Source organism: Saccopteryx bilineata, chromosome 2, assembly GCF_036850765.1.
Source record: "Saccopteryx bilineata isolate mSacBil1 chromosome 2, mSacBil1_pri_phased_curated, whole genome shotgun sequence".
NCBI classification, from domain to species: Eukaryota; Metazoa; Chordata; class Mammalia; order Chiroptera; family Emballonuridae; genus Saccopteryx; species Saccopteryx bilineata.
This window is the reverse complement of record NC_089491.1, coordinates 354,602,246-354,626,181: the sequence shown is the minus strand read 5'-3', so window position 1 is coordinate 354,626,181 and position 23,936 is coordinate 354,602,246. Positions and strand designations below refer to the sequence as shown.

Here is a 23,936-nt window from a genome sequence, read left to right as displayed (position 1 = left end):
GTATCGTACTTTTCAGCAGGAATGGACAGAGAAATTCGTCTTTGTGGAGAGAGCAGGTTCTGCAGTGTGTCTAATATGCAATGATAAAATTGCATTGATGAAATGGTCAAATATAAAGCGGCACTTCGACACACACCATACTACATTTGCATTGAAATATCCAGCGGGGAACAGCAGGAAGAAAGCATGTCAAGAACTACTGTGCAGAGTGCAAGCTACTCAGCAGCAACTCCGTGTTTGGACCCAACTGGAATTCAGTTAGCTGTGCTTTTGCTTTAGCAATTGTGAGAAATGGAAAGACATTCACAGATGGGGAGTATGCCAAAACATTCATGCTTGATGTTGCTAATGAACTTTTTGACGACTTTTCAGATAAAGACAAGATAATCAAACGAATAAAAGACATGCCTCTGTCGGCAAGAACTGTTCACAATCGTACCATCATGATGGCAAATCAAATTGAGGCAACACAGCCTGACTAGGCGGTGGCGCAGTGGATAGAGCGTCGGACTGGGATGCAGAGGATCCAGGTTCGAGACCCCGAGGTCGCCAGCTTGAGCACGGGCTCATCTGGTTTGAGCAAAAAGCCCACCAGCTTGGACCCAAGGTCGCTGGCTCCAGCAAGGGGTTACTCGGTCTGCTGAAGGCCTGTGGTCAAGGCACATATGAGAAAGCAATCAATGAACAACTAAAGTGTTGCAACGTGCAATGAAAAACTAATGATTGATGCTTCTCATCTCTCTCCATTCCTGTCTGTCTGTCCCTGTCTATCTCTCTCTCTGTAAATAAAATAAAATATAAAAAAAAATTGAGGCAACACAAGTAAAGGACATAAATGTAGCACCATTTTCTCTCGCTTTGGATGAGTTAACAGACGTAAGCCATTTATCCCAGGTCAGCGTGATTGCAAGGTATGCTATTGGTGACACACTATGTGAGGAAAGTCTTGCTGTTTTGCCTATGAAAGAGACAAGAGGGGAGGATTTATTCAAGTCTTTCACTGAGTTCACTAAAGAAAAAAAATCTACCGAGGGATAAACTTATTTCAGTATGTACTGATGGTGCTCTGTGCATGGCGGGGGAAAACAGAGGATTCGTAGCACTTCTTCGTGAACATGAAAAGAGACCCATCCTAAGTTTTCACTGCATCCTACATCATGAGGCGCTTTGTGCTCAGATGTGTGGTGAGCAGCTTGGTGAGGTGATTTCGCTGGTCATTCTGGTGGTCAACTTTATTGTTGCCCGAGCTTTAAATGATCGCCAGTTTAAAACATTGCTGGATGAAGTTGAGAATAATTATCCTGGTCTGCTTCTGCACAGCAATGTGCGTTGGTTGTCAAGAGGGAAGGTGCTCAGCCGTTTCACGGCTTGTCTGAACAAAATCCGGACTTTTCTTGAAATGAAAAACGTCGAGCATCCTGAGTTAGCTAACGCTGAGTGGCTCCTGAAGTTCTACTATCTCGTGGACATGACTGAACATCTGAACCAGCTCAATGTGAAAGTGCAAGGCATTGGAAATACAGTCTTATCCCTTCAACAGGCAGTGTTTGCATTTGAAAACAAGCTGAACTCATCGCCGACATTGAAACAGGTCGTTTACTACACTTTGAAAAACTGGGAGAGTTTAAAGATGCATGCACAGCAAGTGACCCTGCTCAACATCTTGATCTCCAGCAACTAGCGGGCTTCATATCTAATCTCCTGCAATTATTCAAAGTGCGCTTTGGAAAATTTCGTGAGTGCACTCATCTTTTGAAGCTCATCACCCATCCACACAAGTGTGCAGTGGACAGCGCCGACCTGAGTTACATCCCCAGTGTCTCCGTCAGAGATTTTGAGCTATAAGCTGCTGACCTGAAGGCCTCAGACATGTGGGGGAATAAGTTCAAGTCACTGAATGAAGATTTGGAAAGACTTTCACGACAGCAAGCGGAGTTGGCGAGCAAACACAAGTGGGGAGAAATGAAAAAACTTCAACCCGCGGACCAGCTGATTGTCAAAACTTGGAACGCACTTCCCGTCACATACCACACACTGCAACGTGTGAGTATTGCTGTACTGACAATGTTTGGCTCTACATATGCATGTGAGTAGTCTTTCTCACACCTAGAGAATGTTAAGACCAACCTATGATCACGTTTAACGGATGGAAGTCTCAACGCCTGCCTGAAGCTTAACCTCACCACGTATCAACCAGACTACAAAGCCATCAGCAAACCCATGCAGCACCAGAAGTCGCATTAATGGTAAGAAGTACTTTATTCATCATTGGTTAGCAACAGCATAACAACGTTATTAAAAAGAATTCAGAGACTTACTGTACTTTAAAAGTGTTGGTCTTACATAAAATGCACACATTTACTTATATTTAGTGTTAAACATATTGTATGGCTCTCACGGAATTACATTTTAAAATATGTGGTGTTCATGGCTCTCTCAGCCAAAAAGGTTCCCAACCCCTGCCTTAAGGAAAGAGTGTATATTTGGGAATGACATGGAGGCCAGTGTGGCTGGAATGAAGTTATGGAAATTTAGGGAGGTGAGAGAGGGGAAAAAAGAAGGGAGTGGTAGGATGTGTGGTAAGAGGTAGTGGGGTGTGGGCTGATCTTGTTGGATCCTACATTGTAGCCAAAGTTGTAAATATTGGCTTTCACTATGGGGATCCATTGAAAAGGTTTTGAGCAAAGGAGTGATATGATCTGACTTAATATATGTTTTTATAAATCACTCTGGCTGCTAGATTGGCAGTAAAGGGAGGTAAAGGAAGCATTAATTCGGGAAAAAAATGATGAGGCTTGGACCAAGGGTATATTGATAGAGGTTACATTCTAAAGCAGGGGTCGGGAACCTTTTTGGCTGAGAGAGCCATGAACACCACATACAATATATTTTTTTTAATTTTTATTTTTTTTACAGAGAGAGTGAGTCAGAGAGAGGGATAGACAGGAATGGAGAGAGATGAGAAGCATCAATCATTAGTTTTTCATTGCGCGTTGCAATACCTTAGTTGTTCATTGATTGCTTTCTCATACGTGCCTTGACTGCGGGCCTTCAGCAGACCAAGTAACCCCTTGCTGGAGCCAGCGACCTTATGTTCAAGCTGGTGGGCTTTTCCTCAAACCAAATGAGCCCGCACTCAAGCTGGCGACCTCAGGGTCTCGAACCCGGGTCCTGTTCATCCCAGTCCGACACTATCCACTGCGCCACCGCCTGGTCAGGCCACATACAATATTTTAAAATGTAATTCCATGAGAGCCATACATCGACCTGTGTACGTTATGCATTATCCAATAAAAATTTGGTGTTGTCCCGGAGGACAGCTGTGATTGGCTCCAGCCACCCGCAACTATGAACATGAGCAGTAGGAAATGAATGGATTGTTAATACATGAGAATGTTATATATTTTTAACATTATTTTTTTTATCAAAGATTTGTCTGCGAGCCAGATGCAGCCATCAAAAGAGCCACATCTGGCTCGCAATTCATAGGTTCCCGACCCCTGTTCTAATGGTATGGCCAACAGGATTTGGATTAGATATGGGATGTAAGAGAGAGAGGAGTCAAGGATCACTTAAAGGTTTTTGACCAGAGTAACTAGTGAGATATACAAAATGCTTTGAATGCTTGTAATTAAGGAGTTTGACACACTTAGGGAGGCCAGAAAATGTTTCTGAGGAGGTGGTCCTGGAGCTGAGATCCAATGGATGAACAGGTGTATTTTTTTTTTGGAAGAAGCAGGATGAGTAAGAACTGAAGTAAAGTCTGTGTGTCAGGGTTGAGGGAACGAGGGTGTGAAATAGGTATGGGCTGACCTAAGTGGGCTTTAACCTTAAGAGTTCTAGGGGAAACCATTCAAGGGTCTTAAGGGTTTTCAGCAAGTAGATGACATGAAGGCTTTTTAGTTTTCACTTCCTTGATAGTTAGTAATTATATGTATTTTCTCTTTTGTTGTGCAGAAAACTTTAATTTTTATGGAGATGTGAATATTTAAAAAAAATTTTGATTTCTGCATTTTTTTGTTTTGGAAGACCTCTCCAAGTCTAATGTTTATATATTTAAAAAGCCCTCATACAAAAAAAAAAAAAGCCTTCATTTTCAACAATTGTATAGTTTTATCTTTCATATTTAGTACTTTAAATCATCTAGAATTTATTTATTTTCAAATTGGAGAGTTTAATTAAAAAATTATTGACTAAACAGATTATCTGAGAGGAAAAGAATATGGAAATAGCAGACTTAAGAACAGTCACTGCCTGACCAGGTGGTGGCGCAGTGGATAGAGCGTCGGACTGGGATGCGGAAGGACCCAGGTTCGAGACGCCGAGGTGGCCAGCTTGAGCGCGGGCTCATATGGCTTGAGCAAAGAGCTCACCAGCTTGGACCCAAGGTCGCTGGCTCCAGCAGGGGGTTACTCGGTCTGCTGAAGGCCCACGGTCAAGGCACATGTGAGAAAGCAATCAATGAACAACTAAGAAGTTGCAACGCGCAACGAGAAACTGATGATTGATGCTTCTCATCTCTCTCTGTTCCTGTCTGTCTGTCCCTGTCTATCTCTGCCTCTGTAAAAATAAATAAATAAATAAATAATTAAAAAAAAAAAAAAAAAAAGAACAGTCACTACTCCTAGGGCTGAAGCAGAGCACCCAAGGAAGGAACACATTTTCAAGTGGCCAATCACAGAACTGAGATCCAGACTTTGTTGGAGAGGGTGCAGCTGTGGCCCTTTGGAGGGTATACTTTAATTTGGCAGAATTTGCTGGAAAGCTGCTTTCTGGTTTGCTGGGGGAAGCTGCCTGCATTTGGAAGTTAGTATTGATGTAGCATAGTGATCTAATTTTATTTCCTTCCAAATGGATAACCAGTTGTCTTAACATTATTTCCTGTATTCAGTAATCCGTCTATTTGGTTTGTTTATTATAACTTGATCAGTTGGCCCTGGCTGGTTGGCTCAGTGGTAGAGCATCGGCCTGGCGTGCGGAAGTCCCAGGTTCGATTCCTGGCCAGGGCACACAGGAGAGGCGCCCATCTGCTTCTCCACCCCTCCCCCTCTCCTTCCTCTCTGTCTCTCTCTTCCCCTCCCACAGCCGAGGCTCCATTGGAGCAAAAGATGGCCCGGGCGCTGGGGATGGCTCCTTGGCCTCTGCCCCAGGCACTAGAGAGGCTCTGGTCCGACAGAACGGTGCCCCAGATGGGCAGAGCATCGCCCCCTGGTGGGCGTGCCGGGTGGATCCCGGTCGGGCGCATGCGGGAGTCTGTCTGACTGCCTCCCCGTTTCCAGCTTCAGAAAAATACAAAAAAAAAAAAAAAAGAATAACTTGATCAGTCTCCTAACCACTAAACTTGCAGATGCTTGATCCAAAACACAAAAGCACTGTGCTTTCCTCATAGCCATTCTGTACAAAAATTTTATTGAATTCCTGGGATGACATTACTTAATAAAAGTATATAGGTTTCAGGTGTACAATTTGGTAATACTTTATTTGTATATTGTATTGTGTCTTTAACACCCAAAGTCAAGTTCCTTCAGTTACTCTTTATCCCTCTTTTACCTCCCCCCACCCCACTTTCCCTCTGGTAATCATGATACTGTTGTCTGTATCTATGAGCTTTTTTTTTTTAATGTTTATATTATTGATTTTAGAGAAGAGGGACAGGGAGTAACACTGATCTGCTCCTGTATGTGCCCTGATCAGGGGTTGAACTGGCAATCTCTGCACTTCTGGACAGTTTGCTTTTTTTCCTCTTAATCCCTTCACCTTTTTCACCCACACTCCAGACCCTGCTCCCCTCTATAGCTGTCAGTCTGTTTTCTTTATCTATGAGTCTATCTATTTTGTTTGTTCATTAGTTCCACATACAAGTGAAATCATATGGTGATTGTCTTTCTCTGACTGGTTTATTTCACTAAGCATAATACTTTGCAGGTCCATCTATGGTGTCACAAAAGATATGATGTCCTTTTTTACAGCCAAGTAGTAGTATCACTCGAGTATCCCAACATGCAGTAGCCTGGAATTGTTTAATATTTTTTCATTTGTATGTCTTATTTGAGTACCTGTGGACAGATCTGCCTTTTACTCTTAAGGGCTCTGATTTCTAAAATATTTTGATTGCCTCATACACTAGGTTTTTATCCAGTGAAATTTGATGTATTTTTGTATAGTTATTAAATTGAGTTTAGTCTTCATAGAAGTATTTAGTAAACTTTTATTTTACCTCTCTGTTTTAGAGTTGTGCTAGGTAATGTGGAAGGGATATAGAAATGAATGAGATGTATGATTTTATTGAGGAATGGGCCTTAGGTACCCTGTGAACCAAGGAGGTGCCTAGCCGTAGGCGGTAGTTACCCTTTGTTGGAAGAGCTATGAAGGTAGGTACCTTTGTTCAGTTTTCTCATTAGATACCTCAGTCTCTTCCAGATAGTCTGATTTTGGTATGAATGCCTCTGGAGAGAAGGCACTATCTCCTAGATTTCACTAATTCTGATGTTTTGTTTATCTGTTAATTAAGCAGAAACTTGCCTCATCATAACTTCTACCCACTGGTTTTAGTTCTCTAGAACCACACAGGAAATCCAAGACATTCTCCATATTGGTCTAAAGAAATTTGAGATAACATTAATGTCCTTCCAAAATATTCCTTCTCTTTCTCCTATTGGGTGGTTTGAATCCACTTGACTTTCTTTTGGTTCTCTTTGGGACAGATTCCAGTTGTTAATGACTTTTGATGGTACTTGATTTTCTCTAGATGAATGTAACCTTTAGAGAGCAGTGGATACAAAGACATATCACTGAAAGGAATTCTCAAGACTAGCTTTCTTCCCTCATTTTACAAATCAGGAAACTAGGGACTAAAGAAGTGGAAGTGATTTGTGTTGTAGCAGAGTCAATGTGCCCTTTCTTTATGGAGCTTAAAGTCTAGTAGTGAATACAGACAGATTTCATGAGGGAAGGGCATTTTGTCTGGCCAATGATAGTATCTCTAGCACAGTGCTTACCATAGAATAAATATGAATTATAGGTATTTGTTGAAAGGGTCAGAGCACAACATGCAGCTACAATAATGTGGTAGCTTATCCCCATTTACAATATTTGACAAAATGTAGCAGGAATATCTTATATAGTTCAGGAAGTTTAGTTAACATAGGGGGACCCTCCCTCCATTCCATCCTCACTGCACCCCAAGTTATAGCAGAGATAGTGACATTTGAGTAGAGCCTAGAGAGTTGCGTAGAATTTTTGACAGCTGGACAGTGGTGCCTTGGAGAAAGATGTTAGAGGAGAGCGAGAATCTTTGCTGGTGTGGATTGAGCACATACAGTGTGAGGTAAGGTCTGTGAATAATCTGGTATCATGGGAGTGTGGTTAGAGAGAGGTTTGAAAACGAGATTGAGCTTGAATTAATGGAAAAGCTTTGCTGCTAGCAAAGGAGTTTGGGTTTTTCCAGATGGTATGGTTAGGCCTATGATTTGGTTTTTAAGGTATAAGATTAGTTAAGGAAATTGGTTAGGCTATTGCTGTGTCCCAGGAGAGAGATGATGAAATTATAATTTGTGTCAGTAGGAATGGAGAAAAGGAAATATTTTGAGAAATACTGTGGTGATAAAATAGCAAATTGTTGAACATTTGGTTTGGGGTGCAGGCAGGAGAGAATTGTGGATTTTGAGAATGTAAAATGCTGTTTACCAATGTAGGCAACCAATGGGAGGGCAGATTTAGTAGTAGAAAATAGTAAATTTGGTTTTGGTATGTTGATGTAGCGGAATAGCCATGTAGGAATAACTAGAGATAGTTGGAAATATAGGCTCTGAGCTCAAGGGAGAAACTATAGGTATAGATATCCTTTTGGTAGTCAAATGCTTAGAAACTATCCAGGATGAACACTGGTCATTGACTATGCTTATTGCATGATGGGGGCCTTGTGTTGGGGGTATTACAACAAAAGTTCAGGCTATGAGAAAGGCCACAGATAAAACTAATGGACTGGATGAGGAAGAGGAAACCAGTGATTAAGAATAAAAAAGGAGCCTGACCAGGCTGTGGCACAGTGGATAGAGCATCGGACTGGGATGCTGAGGACCCAGGTTTGAGACCCGAGGTTGCCAGCTTGAGCGCGGGCTCATCTGGTTTGAGCAAAAAGTTCACCAGCTTGGACCCAGGGTCGCTGGCTCAAGCAAGGGGTTGCTCGGTCTGCTGAAGGCCCGCGGTCGGGGCACATGTGAGAAGGCAATCAATGAACGACTACGTGTTGCAATGCACAACGAAAAGCTAATGATTGATGCTTCTCATCTCTCTGTTCCTGTCTGTCTGCCCCTGTCTATCCCTCTCTCTGACTCTCTCTCTGTCTCTGTAAAAAAAAAAAAAAAAAAAAAAGAATAAAAAAGGAGAGTTAGGAGGAAAATCAGTATTAGAAGTCAGATGCAGAAAAAGCATTTGATAAGATACAACATCCATTTCTGTTTAAAACACTCAATAAAATGGGTATAGAAGGAAAGTATCTCAACATAATAAGGGCCATATATGACAAACCATCAGCCAGTATCATACTAAGTGGTGAAAAACTGAAGGCTTTTCCCCTTAAATCAGGAACAAGACAAAGGCTGCCCACTCTACTGTTATTCCACATTGTACTGGACGTCTTAGCCAGAGCAATTGAGCAAGGGAAAGAAGTAGTAAAGATATTACTTTTTCCGATGACATGATCACGTATATAGAAAACCCCAAAGACTCCACCAAAAGCTATTAGAAATAAACAAATACAGTAAAGTTGCAGGATACAAAATCAGTAAACAAAAATCTACTGCTTTCCTATATGCCAACAATGAAACTTCAGAAAATGAACTGGAAAAAAATTCCTTTTACAGTTACAATAACAAAATAATAAAATACCTAGGAATAAACAAAGGATGTGAAAGATCTATATACTGAAAACTACAAAACATTATTGATATAAATGGAAAAAGACACAATGAAATGGAAAAATATTCCATATTCATGGATTGGAAGAATTAAGATATTAAAATGGCCATATTACCCAAAGTAATAGACAGATTTAATTCAATCCTCATTAAAATTCCAATGTCATTTTTTAAAGAAAAGGAACAAAAAAAAATCACCAGATTTGTATGGAACCATAAAAAATCCAAATAGCCAAAGCAATCCTGAGAAAAAAGAATGAAACTGGGTGTATCACATTGACTTTAAATTATACTGCAGAGCCACAATAGTCAAAATTTCTGCCAATACCATGCTGTTTTGATTATGTTTCTGCATGATATTGGCAGAAAAAGAGACATACTGACCAATGGAACAGAATCAAGAGCCCAGAAATAAAACCAAGTACGTATATACAGACAAATAATCTTTGCCAAAGAAGCCAAACACAACGGAGAAGAAAAGCCTCTTCAGTAAATAGTGCTGGGAAAATTGGAAAGTCAAGCGCAAAAGAATGAAACTTGACTACAGTTTGTACCCATGCACAAAAATTAATTCAAAATGGATCGAAGAACTTAATATAAGATCTGAAACAATAAATTACATAGAAGAAAACATAAGTACTAAACTTAATGGACCTAAAGTATTGAGAACATTTTGTGAATTTGGCCCCAAAGGCAAAGGAAGTAAAGGCAATAAAAGAATGGGACTATATAAAACTAAAAAGCTGCTTTCTGCACAGCAAAAGAAACAACAAAAAAAGATAGCCAGCCAAATGGGAGATGGTAGTTATAAACAACAGCTCTGATAAGGGATTAATATCCAAAATATATAAAGAACTCACAAAGTTCAGCAACAAACAAGCAAACAATCTAGTTAAAAATATGGGGAGAGCCCTGGCTGAATAGCTCAGTTGGTTAGACTAGAGCAGTGGTAGTCAACCTGGTCTCTACCACCTACTAGCAGGGAGTTCCAGCTTTCATGGTGGGCGGTAGCAGAGCAACCAAAGTATAAATAAAAAGATAGATTTTTAACTATAGTAAGTTATTTATAAAGATTTATTCTGCCAAACTTAGTGAAAATCTGACATAAAGTACTTGGTAAGTAATTATTATTAAATGCTTTAACTTGCTGTAACTCTGCTTTATAAATTTTATAAAGTAAAGTTATTTCCCTACTTTATAAATCACCATTACTGTGGAACCGGTGGGCGGTTAGAAAATTTTACTACTAACAGAGATACAAAAGTGGGCAGCAGGTATGAAAAGGTTGACTACCCCTGGACTAGAGCATTGTACTGAAGCACAGAGGTTGTCAGTTCACTTCTCGTTCAGGGCACATATTGGAACAGATTGATGTTCTTGTTTCTCTCTCTTTCCCTTCCTCTCTCAAATCAATAAAATTAAACATTAAAAAAAATGGGGGGCCCTGGCCGGTTGGCTCAGTGGTAGAGCGTCGGCCTGGCATGCAGAAGTCCTGGCTCCGATTCCCGGCCAGGGCACACAGGAGAGGCGCCCATCTGCTTCTCCCCCCCTCCCCCTCCTTCCTCTCTGTCTCTCTCTTCCTCTCCTGCAGCCAGGGCTCCATTGGAGCAAAGATGGCCCGGGTGCTGGGGATGGCTCTGTGGCCTCTGCCTCAGGCGCTAGAGTGGCTCTGGTCGCAACATAGCGACGCCCCGGATGGGCAGAACATCGCCCCCTGGTGGGCAGAGCGTCGCCCGCGATGGACGTGCTGGGTGGATCCCAGTCGGGCACATGCGGGAGTCTGTCTGACTGTCTCTCCCCGTTTCCAGCTTCAGAAAAATACAAAAAAAAAAAAAAAAAAAAAAAAAAGGGAGGGCCTCTGACCAGGCAGTGGCGCAGTGGATAGAGCGTCAGACTGGGATGCGGAAGACCCAGGTTCGAGACCCCGAGGTTGCCAGTTTGAGTGCGGGCTCATCTGGCTTGAGCAAAGAGCTTGCCAGCTTGGATCCAAGGTCGCTGGCTCGAGCAAGGGGTTATTCAGTCTGCTGAAGGCCCACGGTCAAGGCACATATGAGAAAGCAATCAATGAACAGCTATGGTGTTGCAATGCACAATGAAAAACTAATGATTGATGCTTCTCATCTCTCCGTTCCTGTCTGTCTGTCCCTGTCTATCCCTCACTCTGACTCTCTGTCTCTGTAAAAAAAAAAAAAAAAAGGGGGGGAGGGCCTGAACAGACACTTCTACGAATACATGCAAACAACAAATAGATATATGATAAGATGTTTGTCTTTGCTAGCTATTAGAGAAATGCAAATCAAAACCACAGTGAGAGGCCCTGGCCGGTTGGCTCAGCGGTAGAGCGTCGGCCTGGCGTGCGGGGGACCCGGGTTCGATTCCCGGCCAGGGCACATAGGAGAAGCGCCCATTTGCTTCTCCACCCCCCCTCCTTCCTCTCTGTCTCTCTCTTCTCCTCCCGCAGCCAAGGCTCCATTGGAGCAAAGATGGCCCGGGCGCTGGGGATGGCTCCTTGGCCTCTGCCCCAGGCGCTAGAGTGGCTCTGGTCGCGGCAGAGCGACACCCCGGAGGGGCAGAGCATCGCCCCCTGGTGGGCAGAGCGTCACCCCTGGTGGGCGTGCCGGGTGGATCCCAGTCCGGCGCATGCGGGAGTCTGACTGTCTCTCCCCGTTTCCAGCTTCAGAAAAATACAAAAAGAAACAAAACAAAACAAAAAAAAACCACAATGAGAGACTACCTCACACTTGTTAGATTGGCTATTATCAACAAGACAGGTAATAAATGTTGTAGAGGCTGTGGAGAAAAAGGAACCCTCATTCACTGCTGGTGGGAATGCAAATTAGTACAACCATTGTAGAAGAAAGTATGGTGGTTCCTCAAAAAATTAAGAATAGACTTACCGTATGACCCAGCAATTCCTCTACTGAGTATCTACCCCCAAAACTTGAAAACATTGCTACGTAAAGACACATGCACACCCGTGTTCATTGCAGCAATATTCACAGTGGCCAAGACATGAAAACAACCAAAGTGTCCCTCAATAGAGGATTGGATAAAGAAGATGTGGTACATATATACAATGGAATATTACTCTGCCATTTACAACAACATGGATGGACCTTGAGAACATTATACTGAGTGAAATAAGTAAATCAGAAAAAGTTAAGAACTGTATGATTTCACACATAGGTGGAATATAAAACTGAGACTCATAGACATATAAAAGTGGATACCAGAGGGAGGAGGGGAGTAAAGAGGGACAAATATATGGTGACAGAAAATGATTTGACTTTGGGTGATGGGCACACACACAATAAACAGTTCAAATGCTATAGAAATGTTTACCCAAAACCTGTGTACTCTTATTGATCAATGTCACTCCCATTACATTTAATTCTCTCTCTCTAAAAAAAAGTCAGTATTAAAACATATTTTAAGGAAGAGGGGGATGGTCACCAGTATTGAATGCTACAGAGAAGTCAGATGAAGACAAGTAGTTATTAGCAATTAAGTAATCATCAGAACCTCTAAGAGTTTCAGTGAGGAAGATAGAAAATAGGTAAAGGTAGTATGTATAGAATAAATTTTAAAATCATGGTACAGGCCTGACCTATGGTGGTGCAGTGGATAAAGTGTTAACCTGGAACACTGAAGTCGCCGGTTCGAAACCCTGGCTTGCCTGGTCAAGGCACATATGGGAGTTGATGATTCCTGCTCCTCCCTCCTTCTCTCTCTTTCCCTTTCTCTCTCCCTTTCTCTCTCTCTCTCTCTCTCTCTCTCTCTCTCTCCCTCCTCTCTGAAAAATTAAATAAAATCTTTAAAATCATGGTACACATACAAGTGGGCACTCACTTGAGAACATGGTAAAGTTGTGACAAAGTGCATGTTTGTTTATGTTTTAAAAAATAGAGATTTAAATAATTGTAGATGCTGAAGGAACTGCCAGTGGAAAGATAGAGCCCATCCTGGGTTTGATTCCCAGCCAGGGCACACAGGAGAAGTGTCCATCTGCTTCTCTACTCTTCCCCCTCTCCTTTCTCTCTATTTCTCTCTTCCTCTCTTGCAGCCAAGGCTCCACTGGAGCAAAGTTGGCCCAGGTGCTGAGGATGGCTCCGTGGCCTCTGCCTCAGGTGCTAGAATGGCTCCAGTTGCAACGGAGCAATGCACCAGATGGGCAGAGCATCGCCCCCTGGTGGGTTTGCTGGGTGGATCCTGGTTGGGCACATGCGATGCCTCCCTGCTTCTCACTTCAGAAAAATACAAAGAAAAAAAAAGAGCCTAAAGACACCACGGTCTCTCTGAGGAATTGAGAGCAGGGAAGCTGGGGTCACAAGTGTTAAGAGGAGAGATGGATTCTATTATAAGGGAGAAAGGAAAGGATGAGTGAGAGAGCAAAGTAGAGAAAATTCCAAGGTAAAAGAGAAACCGACTAGATATATATGTAACCTCCATTCATTTATTCAGCATACATGATTTGAGTATGAACCATGAACAAGGCAGACACGGTGCCTGTCCTCATGGAGGTTATAGTTTTGAGACCTTTATTGAAGTCAAGATTAGTATGCTGGGCCTGACTTGTGGTGGCGCAGTGGATAAAGCGTCAACCTGGAACGTGCTGGTTCACGACCCTGCACTTGTCTGGTCAAGGCACATACAGGAGTTGATGCTTCCTGCTCCTTCCCCTCTACTCTCGCTCCTTTCTAAAATGAATAAATTTTTAAAAATGATTAGTATGCTTATACTTTCCTGGGTTCCATATCTTAACCACAGAACACAGAAAATAATTGGACCATTTTCCCACTTATCCAGAAGATGTCATACCTGTTACCAATCTAGATGCACAAGAGAGAAGTTAATTCATTATATACATTGAATATCTTCGCATGACCTGTAGTGGGGCAGTGGATAGAGTGCTGACCCAGAGTGCTGAGGTTGCTGGTTTGAAACCCTGGGCAAGCCCTGGCCGGTTGGCTCAGCGGTAGAGCGTCGGCCTAGCGTGCGGAGGACCCGGGTTCAATTCCCGGCCAGGGCACATAGGAGAAGCGCCCATTTGCTTCTCCACCCCTCCGCCGCGTTTTCCTCTCTGTCTCTCTCTTCCCCTCCCGCAGCCAAGGCTCCATTGGAGCAAAGATGGCCCGGGCGCTGGGCATGGCTCTGTGGCCTCTGCCTCAGGCGCTAGAGTGGCTCTGGTCGCAATATGGCGACGCCCAGGATGGGCAGAGCATCGCCCCCTGGGGGGCAGAGCACCGCCCCTGGTGGGCGTGCCGGGTGGATCCCGGTCGGGCGCATGCGGGAGTCTGTCTGACTGTCTCTCCCTGTTTCCAGCTTCAGAAAAATGGAAAAAAAACAAACAAACAAAAAAAAAAACCCTGGGCTTGCCTGGTCGAGGCACATAACGACAAGCAGTCAAGGAATGGCTAGAGCGAAGCAACTACTTCTTGTGCCTCCCACCCTCCTCTTTCTGTAAAACCAATAAGAAAAATCTTAAAAAAAAAATCAGTCTAGTACCTTATGAGTAGTCTTTTTTTTTTTTTTATTTAATTGATTTTAGAGAGAGTGAGAAGGAGAGAGAGAGAGAGAAACATTCACTTGTTCCACTTAGTTGTGCATTCACTGGTTGCTTCCCATATGTGCCCCGACTGGGTATCCACCACAACCTTGGTGTTTTGGGGTGACGCTCTAACCAACTGAGCTTATCAGCCAGGACCATGCTTTTTTTCCCCCCTCTCCTATGATCACTCTTAAGGAGAATGTGATGGGAGTGACAATATAGTATGTTTCACTCCAGGTTCTATTTTGCAGACAAAAATAATTTATTCTGCTTGACCTGTGGTGGCATAGTGGATGAAGCATTGACCTGAAGCACTGAGGTCACTGGTTCAAAACTCTGGGCTTGCCTAGTCAAGGCACACATGAGAAGCAACTACTACAAATTGATGCTTCCTGCCCCCCCCCCTTCTTTCTCTCTCTCTAAAGTCAATAAATAAAATCTTTAAAAAAAATTTTTTTTTAATTTATTTGTAGAGAGTAGAGAGGGAGAGGGGAGGGAGAGAGTGAGAAAGGGGGGAGCAGGAATCTTCAACTTCCATATGTGCCTTGACCAGGCAAGTCCAGGGTTTCGAACCTGTGATCTCAGTGCTTCAGGTTAATGCTTCATCCACTGTGCCACCACAGGTCAGGCCAATAAATAAAATCTTTAACAAATAATTTATTCTCTCTGATTTAAGCATAAAAGGAATTTTATAGATAGCTTACAGAGTTTGGGGGTAGGGCAGGGAGAAGTAGATACTAGGCCATTGGTTCTCAAACTTTAGTAGGCATCAAAGGGGCTTGTTATAACACATTTCTGGGCCCTATACCCAGAAATTCAAGATAATGTGAGATGGGGTCTGAGACTTTGAACTTTTAACAAGTTTCCAGGTGAGGGTGATTCTGTGGTCTCAGAACCATACTTTTTTTTTTTTTTTTTCTTTTTTTTTTTTTTTTTTTTTTGTATTTTTCTGAAGCTGGAAACGGGGAGAGACAGTCAGACAGACTCCCGCATGCGCCCGACCGGGATCCACCCGGCTTGCCCACCAGGGGTGACGCTCTGCCCACCAGGGGGCGATGCTCTGCCCCTCCGGGGCGTCGCTCTGCCGCGACCAGAGCCACTCTAGCGCCTGGGGCAGAGGCCAAGGAGCCATCCCCAGCGCCCGGGCCATCTTTGCTCCAATGGAGCCTTGGCTGCGGGAGGGGAAGAGAGAGACAGAGAGGAAGGAGGAGGGTGGGGGTGGAGAAGCAAATGGGCGCTTCTCCTGTGTGCCCTGGCCGGGAATCGAACCCGGGTCCCCCGCACGCCAGGCCGACGCTCTACCGCTGAGCCAACCGGCCAGGGCCTCAGAACCATACTTTGAAAATCACTGCTCTCAGCTAAATTTTAAAGAATACCCAGAAGCTGCTACAGAACTGTCCTGACAGGAAACTGTTTTCTCTGAGGCTGATGAGCATATTGCTGCTTGCACTGATGCCATTTCTGCTTCAGGAACAAGGAGATAAAGAACTTGTACTAGATGTAAATTTGTGTACTGATCCTTTGTCAAAAAGTGTCAGCTGAAATGAGCAATGTGTTTAGTGTCTTAATTGATTTTATATTCTGGCACAAACTCCTTATCTCATTAAGCCAGTAACAAACAGTCTGCATATTACATTAAAGTAGCACTGTTCTACTGTAAAAGCACAAGAGAAGGGAGAGAGGGGAATGTAGGTTTTAAGATGGCTGACCTTAGGGTCTGAGTTGGCTATGAAATATGGTAATACTTGAAGCAGATGGGCAACTTAGGAAAAGTAGAGAGGATAAGAGAATTAGAGGTAAAAATGAGGTCTCAAAATATCTAGGATACCCAATAAACCCTCCAGAACAGTGCTATACAATAGAACTGTATTGTGAGCCAAAGAATACAATTTAAAATGTTCTAGAAGCTACATTTAAAAAAGTAAAACACCAGGCCTGACCTGTGGTGGCGCAGTAGGATAAAGTGTCGACCTGGAACACTGAGGTTGCCGGTTCGAAACCTTGGGCTTGCCTGGTCAAGGCACATATGGGAGTTGATGCTTCCTGTTCCTCCCCCTTCTTTCTCTCTCTCTCTTTCTATCTCTCTCTCCCCACCCCCCCTTAAAAAGCAATAAATAAAATATTAAAAAAAAAAGTAAAACACCAGAACAAAAACCTTTAAATAGAAAAATAGGTAAAATTAATTTTTATTTTAAAGTGAGAGAAAGATCAACCAAGCTATTTTTAGTTCCTGAGGCCAGTGCCTGGACCAACTGAGCTATCCTCAGCTCCTGAGGCCCATGCTTGAACCAGTCTAGCCACTGGCTGCAAGAGGAAAAGAGAGAAGGGGTAGAGACGGGGAGATAAGCAGATGATCGCTTTTCATGGGTGCCCTGACTGGATTGGACTCAGGATGTCCATATGCCAGGCTGATGCTCTATCTACTGTGCCAACTGGCCATGGTGTTAATTGATTTTTGAGGAAGAGGAGAAGGGAGGGAGGGAAGGAGGAAGGGGAGGAGATTGAGAGAGACAGGGATAGATAGAAAGAGAAAGAGAAACGGATTTGTTGGTCTACTTATGCATTCATTGGTCGATTTTTGTATGTGGCCTGACTGTGAACCTGCAACCTTGGCATGTGGAGATGACACTCTTAACCAGCTGAACTACCCGGCCAGGGCTCTAATTCCTCTTTTTCTCCAAAAGTTATCAAATGTTAAAATGATCAGATGCCATTCTTTATTTTGACCTAAAGGCCCTAGTATTTGCTCCTCAAAATGACTGCTTACCTTTAATGATGTGGAACTCAGAGCCACAATCATTTCCTTTTTCTGTCATGAATTGCATCAATGGTGTTAAATCTGTAGTGAGGCTAGTCTGAAGATGTCATGGGAATGGACAAATACTGGTTTTAGTTCATTTATTATCAAAAGAGTTGTAGAGAACACTGAAAAGCACATTGAAGAAATTAATGAGCCACACTTCTAATACTAATAGATAAATCATTGGTGCATTTTTAGTGTTTTTCAATGTACTATAAAATTAGCTCTCAGTTAAATTGAGTGATGGGTTGAGATAGAGGGGAGGGAAGGACCTTCACACATAATCTGAGATTATGGTTAAAGTTATAGGTAAATCATTATTTAGGGTGGTTTGTAGTAAGGAACTGGGACCTCTTCTGGCCTAGAATCAGGCAGTGGTGTTAGTCCTGATAAGTATTCCCTGGAGCAATTAGTTACAGCTTTGTGGCTGGGTTGCTGTCAGGGGTTGGACTCCTGGATTTCCCACCTCTTGCTTGCACCAGAAGAGCTTCTGGGTTTGGTCCGGATAGGCATATTTTATTTAATTAGCTGTGTCCAAAGTGTAGAGCCCCTAAAGTAAAAATGTGTTCCCATTCTCTGGCACACCATAGTCAACATGAATCTAAAAACCATATAATCTCCCAGTAATTGAGAATTCATACAGAATATACAGTTTTGTATTCTTTATGAAAGAGTTTTGTTTGTTTGTTGTTTTTTTTTAGAGTCAGAGACAGGGATAGATAGGGACAGACAGGAACACAGAGAGATGAGAAGCATCAATCAGTTTTTTATTGTGACACCTTAGTTGTTCATTGATTGCTTTCTCATGTGTGCCTTGACCGTGGGCCTTCAGCAGACCGAGTAACCCCTTGCTCGAGCCAGCGACCTTGGGCTCAAGCTGGTGAACTTTGCTCAAACCAGATGAGCCCATGCCCAAGCTGGCGACCTTGGGGTCTCCAACCTGCATCCTCCGCATCCCAGTCCGACGCTTTATCCACTACGCCACCGCCTGGTCAGGCATGAAAGAGGTTTTGATTATGATTTCAGTATAATGGTAATGAATCCTCTTGAAATTGGAAAACTGGTTTAGGCTGGTATGAATATACTAGCCAGGGAACCTGTTAGATTTTGCTTGTACTGCTTGAGAGAAACGAGCTAGTAGGATTGGCAGTGGGTTCATTTGTGGGATAAATAGCCCAAATAATTTAATATTTAATAATCCCAGAAGTGGACTGACATTCTGTCAAAGGGACTTTAGAAGCTCTATTTTGGGAAATTTGCCATACTGTATGTGATTTTCTATATATAGGCTGTTTTCACTTTACACGAGTCATTCACAGTGTATGTATTAAGTCTAATAGAAGTGTCTTTTTTTTTTAAGATTTAAAAATTTTTTAACTCATTTTAGAGAGGGGAGAGAGAGAGAGGGAAGGGGAAGGAGCAGGAAGCATCAACTCCCATATATGCCAGGTAAGCCCCTGGTTTCAAACTGGCGACCTGTGTTCTAGGTTGACGCTTTATCCATTGCACCACCACAGGTCAGGTCAGAAGTGTCTTACTTATTTTTTTTTTTTAATTAGAATATATTGGATCTTTTGAAGAAGCTTGACTAGCTGACATTATAGCAATATGCAGCTGGAATACTAATTTATTCTTGTAACAGTTTAAAAATGAAAGTTATTACATGTTTACTTGTGTCTATTTTTCCAGTTTCTCTTCAGCAACGGGTAGCAGAATTGGAAAAAATTAATGCAGAATTTTTACGTGCACAGCAGCAGCTTGAGCAAGAATTTAATCAAAAGAGAGCAAAATTTAAAGAGTTGTATTTGGCTAAAGAGGGTAAGTTTATAAGCCTTTCCCAAACCCCATATGAAAACTGCCTTAAAATGTCAGGTTTCTTGGTAGTACAATGTTATTGAATGTACCTTGATTTTATTTGTACTGACATTATATAATAAAACTCTATTTAGAGTAAGGGTTAAGTATGGAATTGAAAAACAATGCATTAATCAGAGTTTTCCTTGTCGTTTTTTTATTTTTTAGTGAGCGAGAGAGAGGACAGATAGGGACAGATAGGAAGGGAGAAAGATGGGAACTTGTAGTTGCATCACTTTAGTTGTTCATTGATTGCTTTCTCATATGTGCCTTGATGGGTGGGGAGTGGGGGTGGGGGCTCCAGCTGAGCCAGTGACCCCTGGCTCAAGCTGGATGAGCCTGTACGCAAGCAGGTAACCTCAGGGTTTCGAACCTGGACCTCAGCATCCCAGGTCAGTGCTCTATCCACTGCGCCATCACTGATCAGGCTGCCATGTTTTCTTTTATTTACCATTTCTTGAATGTTTTCCTTGTGTAAGCTACTGTACTAGTAAGCATTTTCAATAAATTGTTTTATCATTAAAACAATCTTCTGATGTGGGAATTTTTATCTCTGTTTTGTAGATGTGGAAGAGAGGCCATAAAAATTAAGTAAACTCAGCCTGTGGGTAAAAACTTAGATTTAGCTCTAAAACAATGACTTTAATCCTCATCTGGTTACATAGTTAATAACTGATTTTTGATATCCAACAAACCTTAAATCTTAATGTTTTTTTAAAATGGTTTATTTATTTATTTATTTATTTTCCTAGTGAGAGAAAGGGAGGCATGGAGACAGACTCCCGCATGTGCCCTGACTGGGATCCACCTGGCAACCCCCATCTGGGGGTTGGGGCCAATGCTCTGCCCATCTGGGGCCATGCTTGTAACTGAGCTATTTTTAGTGCCTCAATGGAGGCTCCATGGAGCCATCTTCAGTGCCTTGAGCCAATGTGCTTGACTCAGTTGAGCCATGGCAGGGGCGGGGGAAGTAGAAAGGGGAGGTGGAGGAGTAGAGGAGCAAATGATCTCTTCTCCTGTGTGCCCTGATTGGAAATCGAACCCCGGCCATCCACGTTCTGGGCTGACTGGCCAGGGATTTTTTTTAATTTATTGATTTTTGGAGAGAGAGAGAGAGAGAGAGAGAGAGAGAAAGAGAGAGAGAAAAGAGGGTGAGAAGCAGGAAGCATCAACTCATCGTATGTAGTTGCTTCCTGTATATACCTCGACCAGGCAAGCCCAGGGTTTCGAACTGGTGACCTCAGCATTCCAGGTTGATGCTTTATCCACTGTGCCATCACAGCTCAGGCAAAATGGTTTTATTTTCTAAGTTAACATTTTCAAATTTAATGCTTAACTTCTTTATTACAATGCTAACATTTTTAATTTAATACTTTATTTCTTCATTACAGAGCCAGCCTGATAAAAGTGAGTTTCTCATTAGTGGAAAATCTTTTACTTTTTTTCTAGAGGATCTGAAGAGACAAAATGCAGTGTTACAAGCTGCACAAGATGATTTGGGGCACCTTCGAACACAGCTCTGGGAAGCCCAAGCAGAAATGGAGAATATTAAAGCCATTGCCACAGTTTCTGAGAATACCAAACAAGAAGCTATAGATGAAGTAAAAAGACAGTGGAGAGAAGAAGTTGCTTCACTTCAGGCTGTTATGAAAGGTAACATTAGATCTGTTTTATGAATTTCTAAGATATCCGATTCTGATGATTGAGAACATTTTCAGAGTTTCATTTGTGGCTCTTTGTATTATCATCTTAAAGATATACTGTCTTCTTCAAAATGGAAGGAAGCCAATTTACATAGGGGTATATCATATGTATCTTTAACAAATTTAATAATGGACAATTATAATGAGGGTGTTGCAAAGATTCTGTCTTCATTGAGAACTATATAGTTCATCATAAAATTCAAAGCAGGGCTTCGAAATGGATTTTCTTATAGAAGTCAGGCAAGTAATGTCAATGAATAAAGCTGTATATGGGCACAGGGAGAGGCTTATGCAAAAGGAAAACTTACTATTTATACTTATTAGTTCTAGCTCATTACTGCCCATCCAGTCCTGTGTTGTCATATCTTTTACATTTTTAAGAAGTGTTTGGATTTTTATATGAAAATTTCACTGCAGTTTATGAGATAGAATTGCCTATGGGTTAGAAAAGGCTTTTTGGGCTGCCAGCTTGTGACTCTTGGTCTAAAAGAAGAGTAGTATAATTTAGTCTCTTTCTGCTCTTGGCATTAGTGCTTAATTACTTCCTGCATTTCCTGAGAAGGTGATATTTAAATGAAGTTGTCCCTGAATCTTTGGGTTCTTGAAATTAGTTTTATTATAAACATGAAATAGTGATGTCATTTTTTTCTGACTTAGCAGTTGTGGTCATTTTTGCTTAAGTGCTTTCAGTAAGAAGGCAGGTTCAGTTTGGCCCTATTTCTTGAGTTTGTAGCTATCATCTAGGAATTACTCTGAGCCTCTGTAACAATGCTGACTAGAGTGGCTTACACAAGAGTTCATTTTACTTACAGAAGAAGAAATTCAGAGGTAGGTCATCTAGAGCTGGTTGCAGTGGTTCCATGATGTCTCCAGTGTTCTAGGCTCCTTCAATCATTCTGTTTCTTCATATTCGCTATTCACCCTCATTTTGCCTCATGGCTGAAAAATGGCTGATCCTCCTTCAGTCTGCCTTATAATAATAAGGTATCATCTGTAAAATAATATGACAGATTTATTTGAAGATCAGTGATGATGACTTGAAGCCCTTAGCAAAATTTCTACACATTAAAAGATTTCTAGAAATTAGACAATAACTAAATTTTATTGTGCCAAAACATTTTTTTTTCTAGAATGCTTAGACATGAAATATTTGGTGATGTTTTGTAGAAACAGTTCGTGACTATGAGCACCAGTTCCACCTTCGGCTGGAGCAGGAGCGAACACAGTGGGCACAGTATCGAGAATCTGCAGAGAGGGAAATAGCTGATTTAAGGAGAAGGCTGTCTGAAGGTCAAGAGGAGGAAAATTTAGAAAATGAAATGAAAAAGGTATGAAGGAATATATTTATCTGTAGAAATATTTGCCAAATGCAAGATGCTTTAATATTGTGGTAATAGCAGATGTGCTTTTATGTTTTCTGTTAGAGGAATTATTTGGACATAAACCTAAATATAGTACTAGATAATTTGATGCCCTTCCCCATGTATTTGTATAGGAAACTCCCTTACCTTCTTCATATCTTTGACCAAATGTCTCCTCATGAGGCCTAAGCTGACCAGCCTATTTAACATCACAACCTATCCACCTTCCTCCTTTGATCACCCTTATCCTATTCTAATTTTTCTTTTTATGTATGCATAGCATTCACCTATTATGTTTATTGTTCACTGCCTTTTTTTCCTTGCTAGAATGTAAGCTCCATAAGGGCAGGCGACTTGTTTATTTGTGTATTCTACATGTCTAGAGTAATATCTAATATATGGGTGCTCAATAAATATTTGTTGAATGAGTGTGGTTGCTTGGAGATTGTGTCTAAACCAAAGCTTTAGTTTTTGGTTTTCCTTTGTTTTCAGTATACCTTGGTTCCTTTGAGACAAATGTACTGCATATTATGCTTGAACATATTACCATAAGATGCCAAAACATAGACCAGTTAAATACAAGGTGAAATATTTTATCATTGAGAAAATGTAAAAGGCTTTCAACCAGTTTGATTATATGAACTTTTACATTAATAATTTATATGCATACTTGTATTTTAAATCACACATTATATAAACTAATAATTAGAATTTGGCTTTTCAATCACATTAATCAGACTCTTTGGTTCCTGATTCTTGGTCCATATAAGTACTACTTTTATGGTTTTATAATTAGTTTTTTAAATAATGCAAATATCATCTGAGAACCCAACACCCAAATAAATGCTTGAACTTTGAGGAATATTTTTTTTCTTTTTTCTCATTTCAGGAAAAAAAAGTGTTTTTTTTAGATTTTTTTCATTTATTCATGTTTAGAGAGAAGAGAGAGGGAGGCAGGGGGGGAGAGAGAGAGAGAGAAAGAGAAAGAAGGCTTGTAGGAGCAGGAAGCATCAACTCCTGTATGTGCCTTGACCAGGTCAGCCCAGCGTTCTTTTTTTTTTTTCTTTTTTTTAATTCATTTTAGAGAGGAGAGAGAGAGGGAGAGAGAGAGACAGAGAGAGAGAGAGACAGGGGGGAGGAGCAGGAAGCATCAACTCCCATATGTGCCTTGACCAGGCAAGCCCAGGGTTTCGAACCCCAGCGTTCTTTTTGAACTGGCAACCTCAGTGTTCCAGGTCAACGCTTTATCCATGGCGCCACCACACTTTAGAAGTCATTGTCTTCCTGAGGATTTGACAATGTCTTTATCACTAGAGTCACTTAGTCATCTAATGTAGTTCCTAAAGTAGATAGACCTTCACTTCCCTCAAGTTGTAATGAATTTATATTTGATGCTATCATTGGAAACTTTATTTCTAGCTACAACTACCCATTCATATGAGGATAATTGTTTTTTTCAGCCTTTTAATAATATCATATTCATATTTATGATCCCCCTTTTTTCAGTTTTAAAGTTTATTTTTTTATTTTTATTTTTTTTATTTTTTTTTATTTTTTTCATTTTTCTGAAGCTGGAAACAGGGAGAGACAGTCAGACAGACTCCCGCATGCGCCCGACCAGGATCCACCCGGCACGCCCACCAGGGGCGGTGCTCTGCCCCCCAGGGGGCGATGCTCTGCCCATCCTGGGCGTCGCCATATTGCGACCAGAGCCACTCTAGCGCCTGAGGCAGAGGCCACAGAGCCATGCCC

At 41.8% G+C, this 23,936-nt stretch overlaps 1 protein-coding gene across 2 annotated transcripts in view; it reads left to right on the top strand.

Annotated features, from left to right (window-relative positions):
- RABEP1 (rabaptin, RAB GTPase binding effector protein 1) overlaps positions 1-23,936 on the top strand; it is a 90,511-nt gene that overhangs the window by 7,489 nt on the left and 59,086 nt on the right. For both annotated transcript variants that reach the window (XM_066262844.1, XM_066262843.1), the window contains exons 2-4: positions 18,956-19,084; positions 20,570-20,773; positions 21,991-22,151. In XM_066262844.1, coding sequence (XP_066118941.1) covers positions 18,956-19,084; positions 20,570-20,773; positions 21,991-22,151 — 494 coding nt within the window. The remainder of the gene's footprint in view (positions 1-18,955; positions 19,085-20,569; positions 20,774-21,990; positions 22,152-23,936) is intronic.